General features: G+C 37.9%; 2 protein-coding genes across 6 annotated transcripts in view; one reads left to right on the top strand and one right to left on the bottom strand.

The window, feature by feature from the left end:
- TEX10 (testis expressed 10) overlaps positions 1-17,758 on the top strand; it is a 51,154-nt gene extending 33,396 nt beyond the window's left edge. The window contains exons 10-15 of the mRNA XM_027740552.2: positions 911-999; positions 2,185-2,318; positions 12,945-13,025; positions 15,499-15,680; positions 16,660-16,870; positions 17,523-17,758. Coding sequence (XP_027596353.1) covers positions 911-999; positions 2,185-2,318; positions 12,945-13,025; positions 15,499-15,680; positions 16,660-16,870; positions 17,523-17,636 — 811 coding nt within the window. The 3' untranslated portion in view covers positions 17,637-17,758. The remainder of the gene's footprint in view (positions 1-910; positions 1,000-2,184; positions 2,319-12,944; positions 13,026-15,498; positions 15,681-16,659; positions 16,871-17,522) is intronic.
- A 474-nt stretch (positions 17,759-18,232) lies between these two features.
- INVS (inversin) overlaps positions 18,233-23,386 on the bottom strand; it is a 99,951-nt gene continuing 94,797 nt past the window's right edge. For 3 of the 5 annotated variants that reach the window (XM_039387507.1, XM_039387510.1, XM_027740541.2), the window contains 3 exons: positions 22,752-22,984; positions 21,728-21,808; positions 18,233-18,918 (listed from right to left, as the gene is read on the bottom strand). In XM_039387507.1, coding sequence (XP_039243441.1) covers positions 18,803-18,918; positions 21,728-21,808; positions 22,752-22,984 — 430 coding nt within the window. In that variant the 3' untranslated portion in view covers positions 18,233-18,802. Of the gene's footprint in view, positions 20,382-21,727; positions 21,809-22,751; positions 22,985-23,386 lie in introns of all 5 variants that reach the window. The other 2 variants (XM_039387508.1, XM_039387509.1) reach the window with 2 other exon arrangements.

Below are 23,386 nucleotides of genomic sequence, written 5' to 3'. Positions count from 1 at the left end.
CTGAAATTTCACAAGATTGTAAGAACAGAAAGCAGCAATCTCTTACAGCAAAGATCCATAGTCTGCAGTGCCAAAAGCAGCATACAAGTCAATTTGAATAATATGCATTTTTCACATAATGTGATGTAAGGTCTGAGGCGCAGCCTTTGGAGGGAAGCATGTGTGAGATGTACTTATTCCCAGATCGTGGCTTTTTCCTAGTTCAGCACTGATACATGGCAAGTGGTGGCAGTGGTCAGTGGTGTCTGCTCCAAGTTTCCACAATCGTGTACAGCTTCTAATTTGAGACACAAAAGTGGGCTGGTGCTCCACTTGTTACAGACTGTCCCCAAGAAGGGAAGTGTCAGGCAGTTTTGATAATGGGTTTGCTCCTGTCTTTGCATATTGCTCCTTTTTGTGTTCTAAATTTGCAGCCAAGTTTTTAACTTAGTTCTGTGTTTAATATCTTCAGCAAATCTAAAGTAGATTCTGAGACTGCTTTTAGATGGGATCTGTTGTTCATGTAAAAATCTGTGTTAAAAGTAGTGGGTATAATGAAAATACAGTCCATTTTTTGTAATATAATGACATTTACCAAGTAAGGGAAATAAAACTGGTTTAATTTACAATGTATTGACTGTTGTCACTATATTAAATGTTATACTGATATTTCTGAAAAGTTGCTATCTCAGTAATTTAATCATCTTAACAACCTAAGCCCATGCAGGGGTAAAAAGTTCAGTATTGCCTGTCTTTAAAAGAGCAAGTTCTGTTTTGAAGCTATTTAAAATGCTATTCTAACAACAGCAGTTAGAAAAAGGAATGCTAAAATTAATAATTTAGGCATGCTAATTGATTGTATTATGCAGGTAGGTTGTGAATTCGTAATTATATAGTTTTTAATAAACTGTCTGCTATTGGTTTTGTGTAGATCATCCTTTGCAGGCTGGAAGTGCCAAGTGCAGGAAAATTCAATGAATGATGTGGACTATTTCAGCTTCTTGTTTTCAACCCTTATAGGTAATCCATATGAATGTAATAATTCAGAATTAACAAAATAGAATTTGTTTTGGTAGTAAATTACTGAATTTAATTCAGAATAAATAGTGTTGTAAGTACTTCCTGAAAGTAATTCTAATTTTGTTACATATTTTTGATATGAGATACCCTTTTTTCTCTTGATCTGACTTTTGATACCCTATACTTACACTTTTCCATTTGGGCTGAATATTTGCATACTTTTTCTTCATTCTAGCAACTTTCTTTGGAAAGTAAGAGAAAAACCTAAATTCAGCATATGACATGAACAGATTTTTTTTCCTAGCTTGAAGTAGATGCCTTTTATTGGCTCATAACAATATAAATCAGTGCCTTTGGGATTTCCTGCGAACATGCTTACGCTATTAAAAACATTCCATCAGAATAAAGGAATCAAAGTATGTTGAAGTGAGCTGCCCAAGGTCAGCATGTGAGCAGAATTACTTCTGCTACTCTATTCTTACTCAGCTATAAAAATAGTTGTATTATGTGGTGATGCAACTTAGGGAAATTACAGTGGTTAAAATGGCGTAATATTACTAAGAAATAATTTCCAGTAACTTGTGCTGTGGTAAAAAATAAAGTGGCTTTTCTTCATCACCTCTGTTATTTATAGTGTTCAACTACTTTGTTTTCAAAAATTACCATTTTGTTCCTAAAACAGTGAAAAAAGTACTGTCCTGATAACAGAGAAAATGGAAGCAAAACCAGAGTGACTGTTGTGCAGCAGTTTTACTGTTTTACTAAAACATCTAATACATGGCTAGAAATAATAAGCCAAATGATTTTTTTTTTTTAACCCTGAGGTTACGTTAGGTTACTAAGTTATTGTAAACACGTGTCAAGTATTTTGTATTATACCTGTTTTTATTATTTTTAAAGATACATATATTGAAAATAGCATAACTTTGACCTCTTAAAGTTATTTTTTTAATACCAAATTATAGTTTAAATGGGTATGCCACTGATTTTTCAAATATTTTTGTTTTCTTTCAGAAGTCAAAATTGTACTTCTATATACTTAATTTAAAATACCAAGCAAGAGCCTTCAATAAAAAATCGTTATGCTGAGATAATTTAAAAGACAGTGTTTGTCAATGATGCTGTTGAAGTAGAACACTGCTTGGCTTGTTTTGTGATACTGTTGTACTGCTTCTTTTTCCCTAGGGTTTTCAAGAGAGGAGTTGGCTAGTCTCCAGGGCATTAGAGGAAAACCACACATTAGCCAGACACAGCTTTCACCTATCCGTCTTTACCTAACTGATCTGGACCAGTTTTTACACCACTGGGCTGTGACAGAGGTAATACATCAACACTAATTCTAAATGACAGCATACAAACTCCGAGTGCTCTCCAACCCTTTTCCACAGATGCCTAAATCTTGTTGAGATTTGAGTTGAAAAAAGAATGAAAAACATAATAGCTGTAAAACAGCCAACATTTTTCTACAACCATCAGATAATATATTATCTGCTGCTTTAGAAGTTAAATGTTCCGACATGTAGTATGCAAAGCAATACTCATGGAAAAAATTGGTAGAAGCCTTGGTAGAAATTCTTGAACACTAATAAGATTAGGACCAGCAATATGTTTCAGCTTTCAAAATCAAATTAATCGTAAAAATACTAATACAAAGAGTTTTCTTGGAAGATAAATGCCACTGTTAATTAAAAAGCACTTGTATTAAATAAGGTTTCATCTTGGAGTAATATTAAGTTGGCATTGGTGATTATTTAGAATAACTTCTGATGCTTAGTTAATCAAAATTTACTGGAATTAGAAACTTCACTGTGAATTCTGCACCCATGTCTAAGAGTATAAGAGCTGAAAGCTTAGTTTTATTGTTAGTTCTAAAGGGATTTGAGCCGCCAGATTTTATTCAAAACAGGTGCATTAGTCATCTTTCTGGCTCAAGTCTTTTTATTGTTTAGCTCAACAGAAACCACTTTAAGGTGTGAAATCATGTTTTAATGACATTCCAGTTTGACAGTATTTATGAAATCGTAGCCATGAATTCAGAAGGAAGAGTGAAACAGAAGGTTTTAGTTGTATGGTTTTTCGTGGCAGTCTTTTTGGTTCAAGAAAGTGGAACAGTAGATGTTTTCTAATTCATAATGTTTAAGTGATAATGTACTGAAACTTGTGATAGCCTGAAACACACACTGAATGTGTGCTGCTGTGTATTGAAAAGTATTTTAAGCAAGGTCGTTGTTTGGTACCATGACTGATACACATTTTTTGATGTCCTGCCTTTAGTCATTTGGCCTGTGGAGCAGCTAAACTTTGTAACTTGTTTTGCTTTGTCTCTTCTGGACAGTAATGAAGTGTTTTCTCACTAAAAATACCTTTCATCAGTATTGAAAGACCAGAATGCTCTCTCCTTGTCCTGTTCCTCTGTGAATGTACCAGTGATTACTTGTTTCTCAAAGAGTTAGCATAATCCCATACAGCATCTGAACGATTTATATATACACCATACCTGCTTCTGAAAATGTCACCTCTTGTGTCTTCTCCTTCCTCTTTTTGCTTCTGTCCCACAAATCTGTCAAAGTTAGTTGTGAAACTATGCAGTAGGACTATTTTCACATAGGGAAGAGTGAAGTAGTTAGATTCCTTTTTTGTGCCTTTGGGTTCCTGGTTGCAAGTTGAGGTTATTTCTTCTACCACTTTCTTTTTGGTGTTTTGGTGCCAACAAGGAGAGTTGGTATTTTCAGAAACTTGAGACTTGCATTTGTTAAAGTAGCTTTTCTAAGAAAGATCCAAGGTGCTCTCTCAAGTTCTCAGAAGTGGATGGCAATCATTAAACAAAGAGCTGGATATTCTTGGTTAGTAATGAAAGATGATTTGGACATCCTATGGAGCATTGCACTACTTTTGCAGTTATGAGTCAACCTGAACTCTTTCTGGAGACTAATTTATGAAAGAGAGAATAGGAACAAAAATCCCACGCATCAAAAATCTGTGCGAAGAAGGGTGAAACCTTCTAGACCCACCTGATTTTGTAGGCTCTTGACCAAACAGAGTTCTGAACTGTTGCTTTGTCCCAGTGGGAGTGGTCAAACACTGGAATAAGTAACCTAGAGACATTGTGGTTCCCATCTAGGGACATATTCAGAAGCAGGCTAGACATGTTGTGACCTGCTCTAACTGACTCTGCTTGAGCAGGAGCGTTGGTTTAGAGGAACTTGAGGGTTTTCTTTCCAACTTCAGTGATTCTGTGATTGTTTGAAAACTCTTCCCCTTGGAAAAACCCATAACTTTTGTTTCACCTCAACAAATCCCTTTGTTATTTTTGCTTTTGAGATTATTTTTGCTTTTGAGATTATTTTTGCTTTTGAGATTATTTTTGATTTTGTGTAATGAGATTCACTGTATGGGGAGGGGGTTTGTTACAGTTATATTTGATCTGAAAGTCAAACTGTTCCTGTTAAATGCTTGCCGGGTATTGCAATGCTGTTTGGGGTGTTCCCCCCAGATTTGCTATTTTTTCCCCACAGAATTTGTGAACAAAAAAGTAGGGGCACCTCTTCAGTAGCTTGCTTTCTTACTGGAGAAACATCATGCTTTGGATGGAACTGGGTAGAGTGCACAGCTTCTGAATGCTGAATCTTTCCTGTGTTCCCTTGCTGGATAAGGAAGTTAATGGTGATTCTGTAATGTTAAGCAAAATGTTTGTAGTAATTTGCAAAATGTAGTAAGTGAGAACTCTGCTCGTTGTCTGCAGAGCAGGCACCATCCAGGCCGCTACTCTATGGTGGGAGTTGTTCATTTAAGAGTTTTCATCGTGTAGTTGTAATTCAGAGTTTCCTCGTAATGGAAAAGTATTTTATTGTGGATGAAAATAAATAAGGAACTTTGATGGAATTAGGATTTGATAGCCTGGTTTCCTATGAATAAATATGACTAGTGATCAGATTCCTATTAGCCCTTCCATCATCATCTTTCTTCCACCTCTTGTTTTGTCTAAAACACTGGCTAGTTTTTGGCTTGCTGCTAAAAAGAATAAAGTTGCAAATACTAATTGCCCAGAATGTTTATAAAAATAAGCAGGTGGATGAGAAAAAAGCCTCTAGATTAGCACAAGGTAGTTTAAAACTGTTTCAGCATCCTGCTTGGCAGCAGCCAGCTACCAGCCTGCGTGAGCATTGCTCCAGACCAAGTTCAGCAGGAGCTGTTGCTTGGCCCATGGGGGCATCAGGGGCTTGTGAGACAGGAGCAGATGGGGTTATGGTACTGAAGAAGGGTCCCAGGTGTGAGGACTGTAGGAGGCCGTGGCTTGTTGGCTTTATTGCTCACTGCTCAACTCTTATTTCCAAACCCAGAGGAAAGCAGTCACAGCTTTGTCTCCAGCTGTGCAGGGAGTGGTCTGTGTTTCTAATGGTAAAGAACTGTAAGAGAGAATTTAATATATAACAGGCGCAGGCCAGAGATGCGGGAGAAGAAAAGGTGTGTCTCTGGAGAAAGAGCAAGTTCTGTAAAGGAAAAGAATTAACTTGAGGCATTTTCAAACAGCAGTTTGGACTTCTGGAGTGTTATTATAGCCAGTGCACTTTGTAGCATGAGGATAACAATAATTGGTAAAAGGGCCAAACAAATGCACTTCTGATAGGAACTAATGCTTTTAAGTGGTTTATAACAAAATCTGTTTTAAGATGGATACTGTTTGTAACTTTTTTTTTTGTCTCGAGAGTGGTAATTGGTATAGAGGAAATCTGAAGTAACATTACTTTTTGTAATGTTTTTAAATAGTGGACATTTTCACTTAAGGATCAATGCTTAAGAAAAGTGTCTCTTTAAATGCTGTTTTGCATAGCTATAAAGGTTAGTCTTCATGATTTGTCTAAAAGTTGTGTTCAATGTGGGGATCTTGGTTCCTTTTCTGGAGCAACTTCTTCTTAAAATTACTTCTGTCTTGTTAAAGCCAATTATTTAAACACATACCACCGTAGCTGAAATAAATGGGACTCCAGAATAAATGGTTGCAGCCTGAGGGAAGAGACTTTCAGTCTTGGCTCATTTTAACTGTGCCCATAGTGTTTGTTGGTAATATTGTTCACTCCCCTGTAATTGAATTGCTCTGCCAGTATCAAATGAAATAGTGCCCACAGAAATGAAGAGTTTAACAAGGTAACCGTGTATACATGGTAATTTCTGTTGTAATATTTGATGTTTGTGATGGCTGAACATTTCTGACGGGGAAGGCAAATGATAATTTGAAGATTTGCTTGAAGTCAAGATTCTAGAGCTGTATCGAGCACATACCTGACCTGAAGAAATAAAATATTCATCCAAATGTTCAAAATGTTTAAGAGCAAACACTAGGGAAGGTCAGCTGCTTTTAAAAGCAATCTTGAATTCAAAAACCTTGGGATGCATGTAATGAAATATACTAATCTGTGTCAAAAATGAATAAGCCTTGTGAAATACAGTTGGGAAAGCTGTATCTGCAGTGATATGCTATGAAAAATTACAGCAAATCAAAGATAGCAAGTCAATGCATGTAAATTAAAAGCCCTGCCAGGAGATTTGTCTTGAAGTCAGTGGTGGTGTTGCAGTGCTGTAGCTTGACTTCATGCAGAGATTAATGCTTAAAAAAACACACTGAATTTTTAACATGTACATTTTGAGTTGAAGTTCCTGAAAGATTTCAACTTGTTGTCTTTATTGAGATTTCCAGGTTAGAGTTTCGTTGGGTAGAAAAAGCAGCTGAGGGTAAATTAACTTCCTTTTAAATTATATTCCTTCTAAACTAGGAATATGCTATAATTTTAAACCTCTTTAAGGAGAATTTAGAAATTCCATATAAGCCCGCTAGTGTTTTGTAAAAACTGCATCCTATCCGAAGTTTAATGTTTAGAAATGAAAATAATTTTTTTCTTGAAAGGTAACGCAAAGTCCAAAGAAACAGAAGTTATTTAAGTAACGCATTTAATAAATTAATAAAGCTCTTTTTCAAAGGTCTCCTCCATAGTTTTCTTAAGACATAAAACTTAAACCCAAAACAAATAAAAATCCACCTAAACTAGCCCCCACCAATAAACCCCAAACACGTAAAACACGAACTCCTAGAAAGTCTAATTTGATCTGCAGGCCAGCGCTCCACTGTACCTGCATCATATACTTCCAGCATATCCTGTGATATCTTAGAGCCAGGAGCTCACATGTTACTGCAGGTAACTAATGTGAATTAACATCTGCACAGTTACTGTGCATTGTGCTTTATATTCACATCCTGGCTTTTGATACCTAAACTAAATTTGCTCAAAAAGACAGGTGTTGTGGGACAAGAGCTAAGTGTAGGGTTTTCCATGTTTTCAAACCCTTTTGTTTGGAGAAGGGGCAGGCAGGTGAGTTTGGAGACCTGTACATCAGATGTTCCTGTGATTGTTCTGCACGTGGTCTGACAAAGAGAGATCCAGAGGAGGAACCGTTGGCCATGGTGACATTTTATAGCCGTGAGGAAGCTGCAGAGCTGTGAAAGGGCTTTATTATGGCTGCAGGAGGGTGAAACAAAAGCCTCTTGGGTAGCAAAGCTGTTTTGTGGTGTCCTTTCTCTGAATTTTGTTAGTAAGGTGGCTCTGAGAAGAGAACCAGACCTGTGCTGTTTTTCAGGTATGGCTCTGTCTGCTCCTGGATAGCACATTAACTGTTGAGCATAAAACCTGGTTTTGCTGATAATAGTATTTTCAGGAATGCCCCTCAGTGAGCCAGTGGGATTGTCTCCAGCCCATAGTTCTCTGCCTCCTGACACCAAATCTTGCTGGTACCCAGATTACAACACTTGATCACACTGTTGCACAGGAGTGAGCAGGGGTGATTGCAACTCATATATTCGTGTCCAGTGGTGTTTCTGAGCCAGCAGCAGGACATGAAGTGTGTCTCATAATCCTAAATCTTTGGAAATATGTACTCTATCAACATGTGGGATGCCATACATGTTCTTAAGCATTTGTAATTCTTAAGTAAGTTTTTGTAATCCCATTTTGCTGCCCTGAATGTAAAATTAGCACCATAATGTTTTTTTTTTTCCTGTTGCTTGCCTATGTAATATTCTTCTGCAGTCTCTCTTCCTTCTTTTTGGCTTTTTCTTTTATTAACTTAGGGTTTATTTTGTTTTATTATGAATGTGGGGAGTTTTCATGTGGGTTTTTTATATTTTTTTTTATCCTTCTTTTTTTCTGGAGTCAGTGAATCAGGAATACCTTTCACATCCGCCCCTGTGAGCTTACCCAAGGCAGATGAACAAAGATCTCTTGTTGTATGCAGCTTTCTCAACAACTCAGGGCACTGTTAATATTGCCCTGTCAAATCAATTTATTTCAGAAAGAGAAGCAGCACCTGTCAAGGGAGTACACTGTCTGATAAGCTAGGGTGCTTCAGGGGAAGCTGGCCAAGCTTCAGACAACAAGCTTCATTGCCTGCCCCATCACCTGAAAACTTCTCGTTTTCTACGCTCCGCAGTAACATGTTACACTGCATAGAGTCCCACTCCAAACAGTCATTTCACAAGGGCTTGGGAATTGACTGCAGAACAGCCTGGTACTTTTTACTTACCCATGTTGGAGGTCCATGTCAATGTGAATTGAAAAATATATTTTAAAGTTCACGTTAGGATTTAGTGTCTAGTATGTGCCAACTTTCTTTTTTAATACAACCACTTCTCTGGGAGTCTGAACTGTCTTTGGTCTGACTCCACACAGTGGCTGGCTAAAATACTCGATCCATTATCTTTCCTGCTTTCTTGGGTTCCTCTCTGTGCTCACGCTTGTGTGTCTTCAGAGGAAGGTATTTTTCTTTGAAAAAATAGTACTTTGCACATGATTAAGCTTGAAATAATATGCAGATTTTCCCTGGAGAGTTACTGATAAATAGTTCCCTTGAGACTTTACGAATCAGGATTCTGTCATGTTGTGGGAAGCATTGAGGGAACGGGAACAGTTCAGCAATGAAAAAAACATTATAGTCTTGGTTCATCAGGTTCATCAGCCCTGTTGTGAGGGCTCAGATTGAGACTGAGATTCCTTGGGTCACCCCAACTCTGTCTTTTGGAGTTGAGAGCATCTTACTAATGAATTCTTCTGATTCTACATTAGAGTTATGGAAAAAACCTGTTTGAGATTGGGTTAACAGTCAGTTAGGGTGGCTGTCAGTAGCAAAAATGCTTGTTAGGATCTCCAAAAAGCCTGGGGCATGCTGTGCTCCTGGGCTGCCTTTCCAGCCTTTTCTTTCTTTCTTTCTTTCTTTCTTTTTTTTTAAATTCCCTGTTTTAGTTGGCTGCTGTTGAAGTATGTCTTTGGTGTGGCAGGCAAGGAGGCCTATGTAGTACTGATTTCCCAAAGCACTAGAAGGGAACCTGCTGTGGTAGTTGTGTGGCTCGTGAGTGTGCTGGGTAGTTGGGTTTATCTGATCAGGAAGGTTTGGTTTGAAAACCTGCCAGTGGATTACGGAGCCTGTAGCATTTGCTGCATAATGTTAACAGATAATCCCTGTATTTAAAAGAATGCTTTACTTTGGGTTAATCTATTCAAGTGGACATTCAAACAGAATTAAAAAGTTAAAAAAAACCCAACAAGCCAAAGCCACCCCTCCCTGATCAGAAATGCTCGCTCTCAATCCATTCACTTCAGCAATGCTCTGAAACAAAACTACTCTGGCTTTGATCCAAAACCAATTTATGAATACGCCAAAAATGTGATAAATGCTAATCAAATGTAATATAATGAATCAGCTGTGACATTTTATTATGGAAATTAAATATCATGCAAAACCTTGCTTAAGGAAAATAAATTGTCAGGGAAAATACTAATTTTCATGTGATAATCAAGTTTTCTTTTCTTTTCATTTCCATGTCTAAAAACATTTCAGTTTCACTTTTTATAAGAGGCATTTGGTATGAAAGCCATTTCAAGCAGGATTTAATTTATGGAATTGAAAAGACTTGCCACTCCCACTTAATCACAAGAAAACAGAACTGGATGTAGGGAATGGTGGTGCTATTTTGAGAGTCAGAAAGATCTAAAAGGTTGAAAAATTAACTTGCACTTTACCACAATTCTTCTAAGCAAGTATGCTGTTCTTCAGTAGTATGATGCCCATTTTCTTTGCCAATTCGGGAAGAATATTGAGTGTCAGTGAATTGTACCTGTAGTGAAATACTCCTACAACTTGTCATCTCAGGGAGAACCTCAGTGGACTGGTAGGATTGTTCTAGGGACGTAGTCCTAAGGGTGAATTATTAATAATGGTTTTATTAATAATGAAACTGTAGATTGCTGGGTGTGCCTGGTGGATTTGTCTTCAAGGTCTTTAGTTTGTTGACCTCTTGTGGGTATGTATTGAATTAAAAGGGATGTCTCTGGCATACTGTGTCTAATGTGACATGCTCACAAGCATATGGCAAACCCCATTTATAAACTGCCTAAGCTCTGTCTTATGAGCAACAAATGTCTCCTGCATTTTCCCCTTTCTAACCGTCCTTCCCAATTTCCATCTCATCTGCATTCCCAGCCAGCTATGATCATTGTTATATTTTGTTACTGATTGCTTATATTTGTCTTCCTGAAGTAGTTTTCACCACTCTGTTGTATTTTTAAGTAATACCTGTAAGACAGGAACTCTCTTTGTGCAATTTTTCTATGTCTGTTTGGTTTGAATTTGCCTTTCTTGAAAGTGAGTGACTCCTATTCTGCATAGTATGTCAGAAATAGTCTAATTCTAAGTAGGATGTTACAAAGTGGTATTGAACAGATGATCCTTATTCTGTGTGATCACTTCTATAGGGATTATCTTTATCTTTACCTCCTTGAAGTGACATTTGCCCATTTCATGGTTATATCATTTCATGGTCAGTTGTTACTCACAGAATTTTCTCCTCGTTTCCAAGTGTTAAAACTCATAGCTGCATGCAGAAGTTTTTATTAGTCTCCAAGCACATGACCCACCACTTTTGTTTCACTGAATTTTTTTCTGTAGCTGTTATTCATCAAATCCCTGCAGTCTTTTCTGTAGGTTAGTCCAGTCCTCCTGCCTTGGCAGGGTTTCTCAGCTTTGAGCTGTCAGCCAACAGATTCCATAAGTGCAGCTTTACCTTTTGTGTAAGTGTTGCTCATTAAAATGCTAGGTCAGATTGGCATCAGAATTTGTCCTTGACATGACAATCCCCAGTAGTAACCTCTGTCACAGCTTGACTTTATTCCTTGACAATGCTAATACACAGGTGTTTTGAGTGCATTTCTTGGGAATATTCCAGGGTACTTAATATTTTATCACTTTCAAATTGCAGTGTACAGAAGCCCTACTTATATTTAGGATGGAGTACTCAGTTTTAATAATATTATTTCATTATAAAATAAATGTAAAGTACAGGTATTCAGTGCAAGAGTATCTATAAAATTGTCTTTTAAATAGTCCTACTAGTCAAACAAAACAGTTGCATTACACCTTTAATGCTCATTAACACAAGCAATGTCCTGAAAGCCCTACAGTATTATGTTCCACCAGGCAGATGTGTAAAGGGTCTCCTGAATTTGTCCAGCTTAAACAGGGCTAAAAGCAGGTTTGGCATGTAATTTTGAAAAAAGCTGAGTGCACTTTTATATCACCACAAATGCTGCTGCTTGGCCATTTCTGATTAAACAACCACTGGCATCCACATTAGTTAGGGTTGAGTTTTCATACCACAGGACTTGAGCTAGCTGTTCTTTCCCTAACTTTTCTTGAGCTGGAAATGTTGTGTACTATCATTTTTGACATGGCACGGGTGATGTTTTTTGTTTTGTCGTTATCTCTTGCTTCAGTGTCTTGACCTGCCCTGATTCAAGTTAAGCCTGAAAACCAGGACAGTGTCACAGAATTTAACCCTCTTAGGTCAGACCATTTTGTGAAAGTTCTTTGGATCTTCCTTCAGTCAGTGAGGTATCTTAGAGGAATGCATTTTGCTTAGTCAAGATATTTGTAAAACTCTTGGACTTAAATTCCTTAAGTCCGTTAAACATCTGATCGTGCTATTTTCTATAAGCACAAACAGAAGATTCCATTCCTCATGTATTGGCTCTTCCATCTTCCTTGTCCTTAGGAAGACAGCACGATTGCTAATGGCCTAATAACGCACTTGGGCTGTGCACCTTGGCTCTCTGGGGGCTGCAGTTGACACTGGTGGGATGAGCAGTGAATGTGAACAGAGAGAGGACACCCAAGCTCTCAAATAGTTTGCAAATTATTGGAATAGATGGGAAGGAAAAGAGGAACAGCGAAAGCCATCTGCCAAGGATTGCAGTACAGCTCAACAGCAGTTCTACTAGAGCTCTGATTTTTTTTACCCAATCCACGAGACAATATAGCATTTAAAGGTAGTTTTGATGGTAGTTTTTATGATAGTTTGCCTGATTATATAAGCACCAGAAAGTCTTTGGCAGTTTATAAAACAGGATTTCCCTTTGTGGTATTACATTTTGTATCCTTTTCTGAAAATGACATTTTTGGGAATGTACTGGAAAATAAGTTGGAAATGGATCTTTGCTACGTTCTTCTTTGTTATATTATTTTTCTGTCCTGTTTCACTGTGATTCTTCTGTTTCACGCTTCATGAAGTTATTTGGAAAGTTGTTTTCTGAAATTCTTCACCTCCAAAGAAAGGCATTTGGAGGCTTTGTGTAGCTGGATAGGATATTTTTTTGTCTTCTGTCACAGAGGTAAAATGCAGAAAGCCTCTCCCGAAAATAATAGTGCAGATCATCATCTCTTTAAATAATGAACAGTTTATGTTGACAGTGTTACACACTGTGAAGAATCAGTTACTTTGAGACAAAGCTGCTATGTGTCCCCGTAGGTACTTTGGATTTAGGTCTGTCAGCAAAGTATAACTGCACAGTGAATGACTGGTGGTTGCATTTTGAGTCCTTAAATATAATTTTGTTCTATCAAAACAGATGGTCTGCCACAGCCTGTCCACTATACCTTCACAAAGTCAGTGTTTTGACATTCTCCAGACTGGCATCTGTAAATATCTGGTAAGTACCGTTTTATCTTCTAGGTTAAAACTTCCTTGTGATAAATTTGCTAACAGTCTCATTAACCCTGTAATCCGCTATTCCATGTATTTCATGTATAATTTCAGTATTTTTAAAAGTTTTCAACAAGATTGGGAAGACTTTAAAAAGTATCTAATAACTGTTGGTATCCAAACATATATGGATGGTTTTGCTCAGACTTCTTAATACTTCAGCTTGTTTTCAAAATGAAATGCTTCTTCATTTGGTTTGCTTTTCAAAAGAGTGACTAGCAGCTTTAGATGAATTTTTTACCTCATCAGTGTATGTAAGTATCTAAAGGGAGGTATCAAGAGGATGGATCCAGGCTCTTCTCGGTGGTGCCAAGCAACAAGACAAGAGGCAATGGGCAGAAACTGATGTACAGGGAGTGCCACTGGAACATAAGGAAGAACTTCTTTACTGTGCGAGTGATCGTGCACTGGAACAGGTTGCTCGGAGAGGTTGTGGAGTCTCCCTCACTGGAGATACTCAAGAACCATCTGGATTCAGTCCTGTGCCATGTGCTTTAGGATGACGCTGCTTGAGCAGGGAGGTTGGACTAGATGACCCACTGTGGTCTCTCCCAACCTGACCCACTCTGTGATTCTGTGAGTTTTACAGTCTGTCTTCTCTTTCTAATCCTGAACACTCCCTGAGCTGTGGATGAGGTTGGCAAAGCCAGAGCTGGGTGACAAGGTTTGCAGTTATCTGTGATGCTGCCTGATGAGAGGGAGGACCACAGGGTCTGCCTCTGCCCTCCTGTCACGGTGGTTCTACAACCTCAGAAGTGTCAGGAGTTCCATGTATGGAGCTCTACTGAGAAGTTACTAGACCAAAGCTTCCATAGGGAGTGGTTTACCTATAACCATAGTCTGGATTTTTGGGAGTGGTGTTGACTTAAATTCACTTTTAAATAGGCTTATGTGTTCTACTGCTTTGACCCTTTGAGAGCAAACAGTTAAGTGGGTTTTTATAGTTGACAAGACTGCTGCCCAAGATCTCTCAACTGGCTGCTGACACCCAACAGGGAGGAAAGGCACCGTGTAGGCAACATCCTCCATGGGAACTTATTTGAGCAGCCTCATGTACTGGATTTGTATAAATTAAAACATCTGTGTCCACATCATCTTCCAGACTGGCTGCCTAGCACATTTCATCAGCAGTGTTGGCTCATTTGATCTTCAGGATGCTTTCTTTACATGTAGACATTGATCTAGCTTGCTGTCATTATTTCCTATTTGGCCAGGAACATCATTATTAGTTTTTATTATTTAGTGCCTCAGTGTCCTGTAGTGTTCAGCAGGGTCTTGGTGACAGCTCTGGTCCACCTTCTGTCACACAGGAACACCATCGTTCTCCTGCCTCTGCACCTGGCTGGGGAAGGGTCAGCTTGGGACAGGAATCTGCACTCATGGCCTTGGAATATACCCAGTCTCTTATGTTGGAACGATTTAAAAGTTTGAACCCATAGTTGTTCTTTTATCTTTTACCTCTCGCAAGTAATTGTATGAATGAAATACATGTCACGTTTCTGTAGCTTGTACTTTGATCTTTTTTTTAAACATTTCTAAAAGAAACAGGTGACCTTGTTAAGTAAACCAACTGCCTCTGTCAGCTTAAAACAGTGTACTTGCAGGTGAGAAAGTCAGACTACTCTAAAATTCCTTAATAGTTTTTTAATGGAAAATGGTGCCACACTAGCAATGCATGAATTTTTTTTTAATGGCTTTATGGGACAAAAATCAAGGGTACTTATTCCATAGCACTTCAAAATTTAAACTGCTTTCTAATTCACTGCCTCTACCCAAAAAAGATTTTTTTCTAAATTATTTATCATGCCTATAAAATCCTTAACTCAAGATGATATTCTCTTTTTGACAACAGAAGAGCATCACCCCAGCCATGTGCTCACCATATATTTCATTAGCTTTAATTTATCTCAGTTCCTAATGCTCCTGTTGGATTTCAAAGGAGACTCACCCTGATGACAATCTGGTAGAAGCTTTGCTTTCTGTAGTGTAAATCAGAGTTTCCTTCTACCTCAGTGGCTGCTCACTGCCATTTCAAGACATGGAAGGGATGCCCTGTCCCATGATATATGCTTAAAAGGAAAGACCTGTTCTGCCCAGAAGATTGTTTGTGCCTGCACTGTCATTCAGAGCAAGGCTTAAAGCAGTGCTGTGTTTTTTAAGTATGTTTGAGATGAGTGCTTGTTTAAAGGGGATGGAATGAAGATGTCAATGTAACCTTCTGTTGGTATGGGTGGCAATTTCTTGGGAAAACAGGGATTTGAAAAAATGCAGTGGTATGTAGAACTTGAACAGAAACCAAGTAATACATGTCATGGTAGGAAAGAGGTTCATTCAGTTCTAAACATGTTTGTATCCCTGCAAAAAAACTTGTGTATAAAGTGATGAACTTGGGGTTGTTTTTTTTGTTTTGTTTTATACAGGTTGGATTGGTTGTAATACCTGATAGCACAGCTGGATCTGTTCTATGTGCCATAAATAAGCTCTTGGATCAAGCCTGCATTATAAGTGAAAACCTGCATAAGTTCTTGGCCTCTTGTTGTTACAGTCTTCTGTACTTTCTGCTAACTTTAGACAAAGAGGATGCAGAACATCTACAGAAAAGGTAAAGCTGCTCTTACCATGTTAATTGTCTCTGTCTTTGCAGCTACAAGTATTTAAAGATGTAAAATGAAAGGATACCACCCCTTGCTTCCCCCCCCCCCAGGTTTATTTTCCTGTCTTTTGCTTACTTCAAAACAGTACTTGGATATAAGAAAGACAGCTACAAAGTTAGCTGGAATTACTTAAAACAATAACTGAAGAAGGTTCCATCTTCTATTGTTCTACTTAGTTGTCGGAACTATCCTGACTTTAGAAAGGTGGACATTTATACCTTAATCTTTAGCCTTAGTTTCATTAGATACATTTAAAAACACTGCAAAGATTTGGCTTTATAAGCTTGTACTCTTTAGTGACCTGATGTTTCAGCTTCAACAAACTTCTCAGGCATCGTTACGTAGACTGCAAATCCATTTGTCTTAAAAAGAACCCAAAAGCTACAGATAACAGATTCAAATAAGTTTACCTGAAAAGCGGAAATGTCTTTAAACAAGTTAAACTTCAGTTTTTTCCATATATAGGAAAGTTGTTTAAAGCTTCCTCAAAAGACGTGCACTTAGAGCCGGAATCCTCCTTCACTTACTGTATTTAATGATTTGCATATCACAAAAATCTGAGTACTTTAATTTCTTACGGATCTTAAACAAAGATTCAAGTGTACCTGAACAGTGACTGAACCAAAAACGTCTTCCCAGCTGCGTCAAGCAGAAATTACACTGTGCAAGAACTTCAGCAACATTTGTAGCTCCAGGGCTGGACCTTGTTTTTTTTTTTTTTTCCAGTGCTGTACATAATTTTGGAATATTTTAAAATTCAGCATTTTCTGGTACAAGTTTTCTGCTTTGCTACTAATACTGGTGAAGGCAGCTGGCATGATTGAATTCACAGCAGCACATTTCCTTAGACAGCCGTGCAGCCAGTTCACAGCAGCATCCTTGAAATATATATCAGTCATTTCAATTTTTATTCTGCTTTCCTCTCAGGGATATGCTGTGGGGATCGTGTATATCTGCATTAGCACTCCTGCCACGATTACTGAGGCTGATGCTGCAAAGCCTGCAAGTGAGCAGGATCTGTCGGGAAGAACTGCCTGTTGTTGCTCAGTTGCTTCGCTTACTAATGCAACACGGTCAGCTCAGGAGCCATATGATCACAAACGAGTTTCTGGTGCAACAGATCATCAAGGACATCATGGTATGAAACTTGCCAGAGACTGCATATATACATCATGTTTATTTTTTAAAATTATTGCAAATGTTGAAGAAGATACTTTAAACAAAACAGTAGTGGTGGAAGCACATGTGAGAGATTATGATGCAAGTTCTCCAACCTGCAAGTTTGGTTTCCTTTAGTGTTGAAAATCCCACAGCCAGTTCTTGTGATGTTCCACCATGCGTGGGTTGGGTTTGCTGTTGGGTATTTTTAACCACTTACAAATGCTGAGAGGAGTCAATTACTGGGCCATGGGCTACACTGATCTGTCGGTAGCAGTTCTCCTGTAGACTGGGTTAGTGAGCTCTCCTGCGTTAGTAGAACCACGCTCATTTGCATTTTAATTGCCTATAAATTGCAGAATGGGGAAGTAAGTGGATCACTCTAAGTAAGGAAAGTACATCTGGTGTAATTCACACACTTGATAATGTAACACTGACTTAGTGTACCCAGTCATAACACTTTATTATTTGGACTTTAAGAGACATACCGTGTTGAAATATTTAAATGAGGAGAACAGTGTCACTGTGTGCAGGGGAACAAGGCTGTCTTGTACCTTTAACAGCACACCTGATTAACTGTAAAAACAAAGCAAAGTTTTGCAAGTTTTACCTTTTTTTCTCCTTCTTCGTAGACACTGAAGAGTGGTGAAGTTCAAGAGCAGTGGCTAACAGACCTCCATTACTGTTTCAACATCTACCTTGCCTCTCATCCCCAGACACCTGGCCCTATGAACGCGGTATATTAAAGAGGTCGAACTGCATTTATTGTAAAGCATTTACTTCTATTTAGTTTTGAATGGAAGATGTTGGAACAAAGCTTGTCAATTTTTTTGTAAGTGAAACAATAAAAATTTTACAGAGAACTGCATACCTCTATTGCCTGTCTTTTCAAGCAAGTAGATGTTACTGGAAGGTGTTTTAATAGATGTGGTGACCACAGTGAGGGGTGTTAAAGAAAATCCAGTCTCCTTGAAGCTTAAGTGCTTGCAGAGAAACAGAGTTATATTGAATCTGGTCATCTGTTATTTTGAAGCATCATATTAAAAAAACTCAGTTATGTAATACTAAGTAGAAGAAAAAATAGAAAACAATATACTTTGAAACTAGAGTAACATTTTTTATTTTTGCTGAGTTCATATTTTTTAAATACTTTGTGCAAGGTAAATACTGTACACTGTGGCAGCTGCAAAACTATTAAAAGAACTATTTTTTTTTCCTAGAACAGGATCTTTTTTTTTTTTTTGCTTTCTGTAGAAATTCTTTTCATGCATGTAGAAAAATAGTTATTAAAAAAAATAGTGATAATCTTAAAGAGTAGAAAATGCACCTCTAATAGTTTCCATAGGTTGTGAAAGCAATTTATTTACTCAGTGTTTTATGTCAACATCTCTGCTTTTCCCTCCAAATCCATAGTTAGCTAAAAACAATTGTTTCTTTAGTACAGAAGTGGAGCATGAAGGCTGTTCTTCCATTCCTGTTTGGATTTCGAAATTAATGTAATAAATTGGAGGTGAAGTAATACAGCAGTCTTTCAGAACTGCTAGAGCTTTAGTACATTTTCCTTCTCTTTCCAAACTGTGTTTGAACACAATTAACATTCCTATTTTTTTACAATGGAAAGCTCTGGTCGCCCCTGCAAGATTATTGTAATGCTGGGCTTAGTGCTTCATTTTCTGTTTCCAAATGCAATTCAGATTTCATCCTGTGTTGGTAAAGAAATTAACAGTTGCATTTAAAAACTAATTTGTACACAAAATTACTCCAACTCCTTAGAAGTCTGCTTGGCATGTAATACTGAGATAATACAAAATTGAAAATGTGTTCAAGTTTCATATGTCGTAGATGGCTTATACATTATGAAAGGTAACAACTGTACTGGAATGGATTTTAAATTCCAAACATTTGGTTTTGCTTAGTGCTTGAGTCTTGTATTTTTTGATTTTGCTGCAGTGGTTGGTCTCATGTTGTATGAAAATTGTTTTGATTTTCCCATGTTCTCCAGCAAATTAACACACTGTAGGTTGTTTACTGTAAAAGAACAAAATGGTTTTGATGAGTGACTCCAGAGGATGAAAAGTTTCATCTGCACTGCATTCTAGATTTCATAAACAGGGAATCTACTGAACATGCCCTTTTTTCCTGGCATCTCACTGTCGATTGCCTGTAAATAGTTTGGTTTCTGTGGCACAGTACAGCTTGCACAGAACACTGCTGCTGCGTGTGTTGGACTTCAGCAACCTGTAGTGGTGGAGCTTAACTCCACATTTACCCTCATAAATGAATGAAGGCTTCCAGACTAACACACTGCTCTTGGCTGAGTTTGCTGAAGAGCAGCAAGAAATTTTGTTGAGCAATATTTAGCAACATTAGGTGGGCCATTTCTAGAAAGTAGGGGAAACCAGACCAGGGTTAAAGCAAGTGCTCTTCGAATTATTAGAAAGCAAGAGTCAATGTCATCTGACCATTTTCCTCAGGTTTGAGTCTGGCTGAATGTCTGGGCTCATGCAACGTTTTTATTTCCTGCAATCTGCTTCAAATAATATGCATGTTTTCCCTTCCCAGTTTTGTAAATGTTTTGAGGCTAAATTTCAGTGCTTTATCCCCTTCTAGCCACGGTCCTTCTAAATCTGAATGTTTCATTGAGGGTGTGAACCCAGCACGTTTTAAGGACTTCTTTCTAATGCCAAGAGTTGCAAAACATCCTTCTTTACAACTCTGAAGATGCTTTAATGTCCACAGTGAAACCAGAAAACCAGGCTGTCTGGCCTGCTGAAGACAGACTCTTTACCATTTGCTAAATTGACACAAGACAATCTATTTAATAAATTAAAAAAAAAAAAACAACAAAAGGAAACAAATTCCAGGTTCTGAAATGTTTTAATGGTAACAATCTAAAAGGCCCTAGTTGCTGGAATATTCTGAAGCACCTATCCAGTATCTGTATATCCCATTGCATGCTCCTTTTCCACCTGTCACCTGCTGCCTGCCTTACTTATTTGTACATTTCCTTTGAGTACCTTCTGCATATCCCCCTTTCCGAAGGGTTTGACTGAGTTTGGTAGAGATTTGTCACCGCACACTTTTTCCATTACCTATATGAACATTAAAGCTAGAGCTGACAGTCAGTCTTCACCTTCCCAGATGTACCTTCTGCAAGAGAAGAATCAAACTGAACAGTCCATTCTGACCTACTCCAGGCACCTACGTCAGAAATGGAGTATCTGGCATTAGCCACTGACAGCTCTGAACTTTTCCAACAAACGTAATGTTGTCATGCACAAAGGCAGTCAGATGAAAAACATGTTATTGTCTTTTAAGTAAGGGCTAAAGTTCCCTGAGCTCCTATTAGGTGAATAAAAGTAGGTAGTGTTCTAAAGGAACTGGGCAGAGTTCCTATCACTATCCTATTCGTCACCAAGTTATCAAAGCAAAGGACACTCAAGCCTCAAAAGAAAGCCTTTTTATTTCAGAAGACAGGGAGATCTGTTGTCCTGAAAAGTTAAACGAAAAGAAGCATTATTTGCTAAAGCTCTTTTAAAATTTAGATTCATATCTGCATGAAGAGGTGGCAATCAAACACCTGTCTGGTCATGCCTCTTAATTAAAACAGTTCTCAGTGAAAGAAAAAAGCCTCTGTCTCTTAGTGAGTCAGAAACTCACCTACAGTTCTAACAAACTCAAGGATAGGTCCACTGTTGGATTTCCTTCTGACTTCATAGTTTTGTTAAACTAGTTGGAAAATGTATTTTACTTCCTTTTGCAAATTACCTGAACTACTGTCTCCTTGAAGTGCTTGCTTAGTTCCTGTCTAGCTGTGTCCTGCCTCTGAGCCACGTGTAGTACAGCCACGAACACCAAAGGCCCAACAAGGCTCTAAATCTTGACATGGTGAAGCACTAACATTACTATACCTCCCAACCCCAAGTAAGCACATAATACACTTGAAAAAGTCTTAAAAATGGCATTTAGTAAAGAAGTAGTAGGAGAGATGATCATATAGCTTAATTTTTTAAGCCAGCTGTCAATTAATGCCACATGCATGAAAGTTCCAGCCTTTAATGACCCCAATAATACCTTTACAATCTTAGTTCTTTGACACCATTCTGTTTGACATGGTGCAGCCCCTTATGTCTGCCAGCATGGCCTGGCAGTCCTGATCGTGCCAACCCTACTGCCCTGATACCAGTTCCAGACATAACGTTGCAGTTGCAAACAGATCTGGTAATGACAACGTGGCTTCTGAATTAAGGAGAAAAATAAATGCATGGTTTTGTTAGAGCCTTAAAACTTAACTGCAAACAAAATTCTATGAAATGACCAAAGCTCTATGCCCAGCACAGGATCCCCATTATGACATTTTAAAAGAAAGGGCAGAGATCAGATGAGTAGCTTCGGATTTTCAAGTTGTCATCTCTGCATTAAAGCATGTATTTGTAAAAAACAGGTGTGTAAATTCTTGGTACGTGTAGCATTCTTTAGTTCTACAGGACTAGTAAATATTTGTGCTGCTGAACCCAAGTATGAACATCTGTCAGCAGTTTTAACCACAGGTGAATGTTATCTGCCTTAGCACTGTAAAAGTCCATTATATTAAGGTCTTTCCTAGTAATAGCCCAATGAAAACAGGTTTTCATCTAAATGTTTTGACATAAGAATAAAAGTTCAGTGCTCAACTAAGTCCAAAACTAGTGAAAGAAAGAGCATACAATCACAACAGTTTGGTCGTATTTTGAAAGGAGAGAGAGCCCAGTCCTTGAGCAGATTTTGTTCTTTTCTAAGAAGAAACCAATCTTGTATATATAAACATTAAAGTATTCTTAAAATGGATGTGTCCTACCTGAGACCAGCTGCACATCAGAAAATTTCAGCTTAGAAGGAGATCTTGTTGACTGACACACTTTGCCTTCCTGAGAACGCCCTTTAACAAACAATACGAACAGCTCTGTGTTTATTCACACAAACATGGTTATGTAAAGCTACAAACTATTTCGATAAGCTACAGCATTGTTTTATCCTAAAAATTAATCTAATTTCTGATGAGTAAACTCATGAGACGTTCTATATAATAGAAAATTGTGACAACCACAACTGAAATTTAAGTAAGGTTAAATTACCTCTTGGGGTTGTTATTAAAAAAAAAGGGGGAAAAAAGGAAAATAAATTTATTAGCTTTATTTATGTTATCTTTTTTGGCTATCTAAGCTACAGAGCCATGATAGAAGTAACTTACCACCTGGTAAAGTACTTATACTTTGCATATCCTTACTCCATCAGTGACCCACATTGTAAAGGAACTCAAGGTCTAAAAGCAATGCTTTCCTCTACCCTTTCTTCAAGATGCATTCCTTTGCACTGTGCACATTCAGGCACAATGCAAAGCAGTGCAGAGTCACTATAAAAGACAGTCTTTCCATAAAGACCACTTATGTTCAAACGTGAACATACTCTTCAAATGGAAATATTTTAAAAACAGCACAAACAAAAGTTTAAAATAATGCTTAAAAAAAATGAAACCAGGATCCAGATAGCCATGCTGCATGGATACAGTCTGCTATCCCCAGTTTAACTGCTTTTTTCTGTTTCCACATTGATATATGTGAGCAGCTCTGGCAACGGAATCATTTGGTTGCTCAAGACCTGTGCTGGAATAATGCTTTAGCAGAAGCCATTTTAAATCACAGAGTTGATGTTTGTTTTTTTAACCTCAAACTGAAACGAAATTACCCAGAACTCCTGAGATTAAGACTAATTTTTATAAATAGTTGAAATCCCTAACAATTGGGTAAAAAGCAAGTAGATGAATACACTCTGTTAAAAAGATAGAAACTTAGTTATTTAGAATAAAGTATAGTTAAAATTACCATATATCTGCTTTAGGATAGACTGCTTGCTGGTTTTTATGGCTGAGCTGGTTTTGTTTACAGATTTCAGATTTTTACATGAAGGAACTGATTTCAGAAGGCCATGGTTCAGCTGTTTCTTCCAAGCAACCTGAATGAAGAAGGCAGCTGTCTCTTGTCTCCATTTGTCTTCATCTTCCTTGCACTGCCGCTTAGCACTAAGAAGCTGAAACAACTCCTGTCTTAGTTGGTAACTAGAGAGCAGAAAAGAGAAGAGCACTTGTTTTAGGTGACCTGTTTTAACTTCCGTGCTTTCCACGCATCAGTTCACATGGTGGATTACATGAGTAACTGGGAAAACAGAACTCCCACTGATGTGCCAAGTCATTTGGATGAGAAATGTTTGCTCACAAGAAAAAGTAGGAGCTGGGTTCAATTTTGGATGCATCCATTATTTCACACAGTTTGTAAAGATCTGGCATTACAGGTATCAAAAGTTACAGTGCTTCAACATCAGCTTATCAACTGCTTTATAAATAGAAAATCAGCCGAAGAAAAAACTATAAATATTTATGATAACAGTACAATCAATACTGCTTCCTCATTTTCACTATATTCACAGCTTAGTAACACCAGATTTTCTTGTGTGCCTCACC

The sequence above is a fragment of the Pipra filicauda genome, unplaced genomic scaffold (genome assembly GCF_003945595.2).
Source record: "Pipra filicauda isolate LSUMZ 115617 unplaced genomic scaffold, ASM394559v2 scaffold56_size3634133_pilon, whole genome shotgun sequence".
Lineage (NCBI taxonomy): Eukaryota > Metazoa > Chordata > Aves > Passeriformes > Pipridae > Pipra > Pipra filicauda.
The sequence above is the reverse complement of the archived record's forward strand: the minus strand, read 5'-3'. Positions and strand labels throughout refer to the sequence as shown.